The 6,000-nt window shown below is 42.4% G+C and overlaps 1 protein-coding gene across 3 annotated transcripts in view; it reads right to left on the bottom strand.

The window, feature by feature from the left end:
* Window positions 1-415: 415 nt before the first annotated feature.
* The window catches only part of Ferry3 (FERRY endosomal RAB5 effector complex subunit 3), a 34,145-nt gene continuing 28,560 nt past the window's right edge, over window positions 416-6,000 (bottom strand). Inside the window, exons 12-14 of one of the 3 annotated variants that reach the window (XM_087657024.1) lie at window positions 3,076-3,133; window positions 2,158-2,225; window positions 416-1,548 (exon numbers count right to left, since the gene is read on the bottom strand). In XM_087657024.1, coding sequence (XP_087513150.1) covers window positions 1,456-1,548; window positions 2,158-2,225; window positions 3,076-3,133 — 219 coding nt within the window. In that variant the 3' untranslated portion in view covers window positions 416-1,455. The remainder of the gene's footprint in view (window positions 1,549-2,157; window positions 2,226-3,075; window positions 3,134-6,000) is intronic. The other 2 variants (NM_001106623.1, XM_087657025.1) reach the window with 2 other exon arrangements.

Raw genomic sequence — 6,000 nt, 5'->3', positions numbered from 1 at the left:
CTAAGGCCTCCTTTTGAATCCTCCCACTCCTGGTACGCCCCTGGCTCAGAGTGCCTTTTATTGATCCCACTGTATTCACACCCCAGCTAAGCCTACCAGTTTAATAGAAACGGTCTAATCCTGACCTGTCCATCTCTGGTTTCTAGCCATCTGCCCTGCACCAGAATTAATTCTAATGAGAGCAATGGTGCTTGAAAGACCATTTCTTCCAGGAAATGTGGAATCTCCAAAAGCAGTACCAAGCCCTTGGCAGAGAACTTGGAAAAATTCATATTTAATGGTCAGTGTGGACTGGGTTCCATCTCTTCCTTGAGTAGAAAATCAGGAGATCCCTCCATGGGAAAGTATTCTGTCCACCATCAGAGAGTCTACCACAGTTCTGACACTCTGCCATACTAAGAGATTACTGTGCTTGTTTTCTTCACATCAAGAAATACCACTTTATTATGACACCAAAGACTTCATATTTCATCCTACTGTGCAATACCAACACCGAATTACCTGGATGTGAAGAGACCTCAGCTTTTATGGATGTCTGTGCGCTGCTGTAGTAGTCACTGCTCTTAGCAATACACATGGGTTCCATGATGAGCAGCCCATGAGGAGAGAGTGCCCCAAAACCAAGTTGGACAAAGGAGAACAAACATCGGAGATCAGAGTCAGAGACCTGAAAGCCGTTTCTGTCATGGAGATGAGGGGAGGAATGGGGACAGGGACTCCAGGGGATGGAGAAATAAAATCGAGCCGTTGGTCAGTGTTGCAGACACCAGAACGCTACCAGGCGTGGGTTTACACTAACTTACATCAGGCCGACAAAAAAGAACACTATTTTCCCGGCCCATGAAATGTTATTAATAGACATGGGCAAGGTCACAGAGGGAAGGTGAAACAGGGGTAAAGAATTCAAAGCCTTCTCTGACTCTAACTTATACAACCTTAGAAAGAGATGATTAAAAGCCAGGCTTTGAAACAGGAGAATTTAAAACAACATGCACATTTGTCTGGTATATTTACCAACTACAAAAACATTTTCATAAGAAACTTACACTGAAATGTATATTTAAATTTTGATTTGACAGATAAAGTAGAAGGAAGATTGTACTCGTATGCCCGATTATGCCTGTTCCTAATACAGAACTCATGCCTTGGAAAAACCAGAAGTCTCCATGGAAACGCAATGGCATACAAGTGTCCGTGTTTGAGAAACACTTTAAGTGTTAGCATCATCATCCCCTGATAGGACATATAGGTAGAAAGAAGAGCTATTATTCCACAAAGGACTGAGTAAGAGCTCACTGGGAGCTGCTTCTGGTCTGTGAAGCAGACACATTTTGGAATGTTAGATACGTACATCATCATTAACAGGGGGCTCAGGGCCCACCAGGCACCTTCCGCTCAACAGGATTCCAGGAGTTCAGAAATCCTCTTCTGTCAGTCAGTGTGTCAGTGTATGGTTTAGTGCTTGGATGTCAGAGTGAGTGTTGAGGAGACCCGGAAGATCTGTGGGAGCATGTTACTCAGCTGATAAAACATTTCTTCAGAAATGCTCTGTAAGAGGGAGACAAGGGCAAATGTGCACTTGTTAGATCCTCACTGACACTTTCGGTCTTTCAAAGTATTTTAAAACATGGCTGTCACTCTAGATAGGGAGAATAATATGTGAAAATTATCTTTCATGATGAATTCAATTTTGTACGTATAGATTGGAACTGCTTTTCTGATTCCAACCCTCTGGAAACTTACATTGTTTTTATCAAGTAAAGCTTTTGGTCACTAGAGAAACCCCTAGTCAGCAGCAGCAGCATGAGTGGAAAACTAGTTTTGCTAAGTTCTAAGCAGAATTCAGAGCTGTTGAGGGTAGCGGCACATGCCCCAGACCAGCCCCAGCCCCAGGCAGGGGTAAGCAAATCTGAGTTCAAGTCCAGATCCACAGAGCGGTAGGTGCTCAGATCTTTGACAGTACACTGAATGCCTGCACAGCACTCAAATATTCTTCTCCCCTTAAAGTTAGGAAGCTATACCTTACATTACGTAGAAGAGTTCATGGTGGCATGCTTGGCTGTGCCTCTGAGGAATCTTAAAAGGCCTTAGTTTGGAGTGGGATCTACTCAGATAACACAGCTGTGGGCTGGGGCAGGATCTGCTCAGAAAACATACCTGTGGTACCAGAAATTGCACTGTCCGAGAAATTCCTCCATCCCATGAAGCCATCTCCATCATGAAACCTAAAACAGAACAACAAGCTGCTATGTTATGAGCTTCCATAGCAAGATGAGAGGGAATTTCATGTGGAGCCTCTTGTCTTGACCTCTTAGCCACTTGTCTAGAGGAAAGGCTACATTTCTGGGAGAGATAAAGACCCACACTTCCCAATTCTCTATGCTAGAAAGGTTTAACAGTCTTGTCAACATGCACAAAGGCCTACAAGAGCTTTGTAGGCTGAAGATAAAACAGATAATGAAAGGTTAACTTAGCATGTGACTGAAATTAAAGTCAATCAAGGGCAGCAGAAACACCAAAGTGTAAGGAGCACTGGTGGGGGTTTGTATTAACCATCAATTTGACCAAGATCTCGAATCATGGAGACTTTGCATGTCTGTGGGGTTGAGGTGGGATGATGCACCCTCAGTGCCCTCAGTGTGGGTGGCATCGTTCCATTGGCTGGGGTCCTAGATTTTGTAAACAGGAGACAGCTACCGGAACACCAACATTCACCTCATTCACCTCTTGGTTTCTTGACTGTAGATGCATAGTGACCAGACTGTATCCTGCTGCTAAGTCTTCCCTATTGCCAGACTGTAACCTCAAAGTCTGAGCAAAAATAAAGCCTTTCTCCCTTCCTTTGATTTTGTCAGGCCTTTTGTTTCAGTACCATGTAAAGTAACTAATACACTACCCAAATATCCTTATATCTCAAGATGGCTAGAGATATGTTTACTTTGTAACTGGTAAAAGATAAAATAAAGTCTATTATGAAATATTTGGCCAGTTAAGTATTTGACCAAAGCACAGGGACAGAGGCAAGTTGGTCTTTCCTTTAGGAAGCTATTCTTTCAATAGCTGGGAAAGCCTTACCTTTGACACACTTAAACACCAGTTCAGCTCTCCTTAAGCACCAAGGTATAGTCATTTCCTAAAAACAAACACACACACAAATATGTGTTCAGTCTAATTTCATAAAAAAACTATATCATCAAAATGAAATGTTATAGTATAATCAAATCTTCATTTATATGTAATTCTGAGTGTCCCTATTTCAGATGAATCCAGGATAACATGCTAATCATCCCAAATGGATTTTCTTGGCTTTTAGACATACGACTTCTGGCCAATAGACTATCCTTATGGAATACAGGTTGATTTAATGAGCCTAGCAACCCAGACTTAAAAATGAACGTATCTGTGAAATTTTAAAGTTGGCTAGTGACATAGGAACTTCACCAAACAAACACTGAATATTAGCATAGATAATGCAATCGAACTGCACAATAACTTCAAGTATAACAAAATGCTTAATTTGCCATAGAACGCATTATCACAAAAGTGACAGAATAAATGAGCAGTCCCCAGCCGACAGCTGATGAGTCCGATGCACTCATTGTCTTCATTCATTCTGGAATAACTGAGGGTGGAGGAGATCTCAGGCAGGGAGGGAGCTGGAGGAGAGAGACTCCTCAGAAGATCAGTTTCAGGGAGCAGCTCCTTTAATTGGAGGTTGTGGGGAGAAGACATTCCAAACCTTTGGGGTGTGAAGGGGCTATCAGGGTGGTGTACAGCATTGGTCAGGGCTGGGGTGCTAGGGCTGCCTCATTTGCATAAGGAAGAATTCCGGGTGATTGCTGGACTGGCCCTGTAAGAAGAGGGGGAGTTTGGGGTTGGGGATTTAGCTCAGTGGTAGAGCGCTTGCCTAGGAAGCGCAAGGCCCTGGGTTCGGTCCCCAGCTCCGAAAAAAAGAACCAAAAAAAAAAAAAAAAAAAGAAGAGGGGGAGTTTAACCTAACTGTTCCCATACTGACCTACTCTGATGCTGGCCCAAGGCAGAGGGAGCTCCCACTCCTGCTCTTGAGAGGAGATTTCCAGGGTTGAACATGACTGGATCTCATCTCTGGACCAGCTCCTCCCAGTTCTGTGGTTCCCTGATCCCACAAAAAGCAAGCAAATCTTTTCACTGCTCCTCTCAGAGAGCACCACATTTTACCCACTAACGCCACGTTCCCTTGTTTTGTGTGACTAATATATGGCCTACAACAAATATCTGTGAGACAAATTAAGAACTTCACACTGTTCAGAATGCTGTGATCTGACAGTCATTGATGTTACTTAGAAGATAGACTAAATGCCAATTCACGATCCCAGCACAGACACAAGAGTGAGCTAGAGTCTACGAGAGTCTAAGGTGCATGCACTGTCATATCAACTTCATTTTATTGCTCGGCAGTGGGAGTCTCAGAAGACACGCCAGACAGCTACCCGTTCTCCGTCCAGCAATCCATCTCCTGAGTACGTTAGATGTGTGCCAGCTTTCTTACTCTGTCACTCATGCTTTCCTGATTAAACCAGTACCTCAGGGGGTGGAGAGATGACTCAGCACTTAGGAGCACTTGCTGTTCTTACAGAGGACCCAGGCTCAACTCCCAGCACCTAGCGGTGGCTCACAACTATCTGTCACTCCAGTTCCTGGTGATCTGACACCCTCTTCTGACCTCCTCAGGTACAACCATGAACATGGTGCATAGACACATGCAGGCGAAACACTCACACACAAAAAATAAAATTAAAAAAAATGAAATACTCCCTCAAACCCTTTACCTAAAGGAGTAGTAGCTCTTAGAAGTTCAGAAGGCCATGAGAAGACATGATTTGTTACTCATTTTCACGGCCTGTGGCCAGCAGTTACACAAGAAGCTCACTCGCAGAGGCAAACTTCAGAATAAATTGTTGTAGTGAGATACAGACCGAGTGGGCAGGCAGCAGTAACAGAATTCACAGAGTAAGTCCCATGTAGTGGCAAAGCTGTTGTCTGGGCAACATGATTCAGTGAATGAATGCACTATACAGGGGGTACCTCAGAAGCTAAATGGATCAAACTCTGAAACTTGGAATCAAGACAGAAAACGGAGTCATGTTATCACACTATATATCATAAATGGACATTGCACTAGGAATAGATTCTAAAAATCTAAAACTGAAATTAAGTCTTAATTTAGATTTTAATGAGAAAAATGCCTTCTATCTAAGCAATGCCCACACGTGGATGCGTGAATCTTTGGATCAGGGTTAAGGGTGAACTACTGGAATTTTTACTTGCTTATTTTCTTTTCTGATTTTTTGAGACAGTATCTTGCTGCATGGTCCAGGCTGCAAAACTCTTGGCAATCCTCCTGTCTCAGCCAACTGAAGGTTAAGATTACAGATGTGTGGAACCAAGCCTAAAGCCTCAATATGTCATGTTAGGTTTCCACTCTAGGTCTTCCTAGTTTATGTTCCAGTGGAAAAGATTACATGATTATTCTTTACTTCTCATGTATGTGCCTCTGAGATACTCAAAACATTTTTATAAATAAATTTTACAGCAATTATAGACAGCAAGCACATGGATTTGTTTGTTTGTTTGTTTGTTTGTTTGTTTCGGTGGCAGAGGCAAGATCTCACTATGTAGGCCCAGCAGGTCTAACATCACAGAGATCCTCTGCCTCCTGATTGCTGGGATTAAAGGTCTTGAGCCATCAGCTTGTTTCCTACTTTTAACATTAAATATTCTGAAGACAGTTACAGTGTACTTATATATAATAATAAAGAAATAAATCTTTAAAAAACACTAAAGTAACACAAGGCTATTATAACTAGTTTGGAAAATGATTTGGCCATATCTGTCAAAGCTAATCAACAACATACCCCCATAACCAATTGCTTAATCTTTAAGTTCATTTATAATAGAACAGTCACAAAGATATATAAACGTGTTCATAGCACGTTATTGGTGGTAACCAGAGTTTCCGGA

Source organism: Rattus norvegicus, chromosome 4, assembly GCF_021556685.1.
Source record: "Rattus norvegicus strain SHRSP/BbbUtx chromosome 4, alternate assembly SHRSP_T2T, whole genome shotgun sequence".
Classification (NCBI taxonomy): Eukaryota; Metazoa; Chordata; class Mammalia; order Rodentia; family Muridae; genus Rattus; species Rattus norvegicus.
Note: the sequence above shows the minus strand (reverse complement) of the source record. Positions and strands in the feature narration are given on the sequence as shown.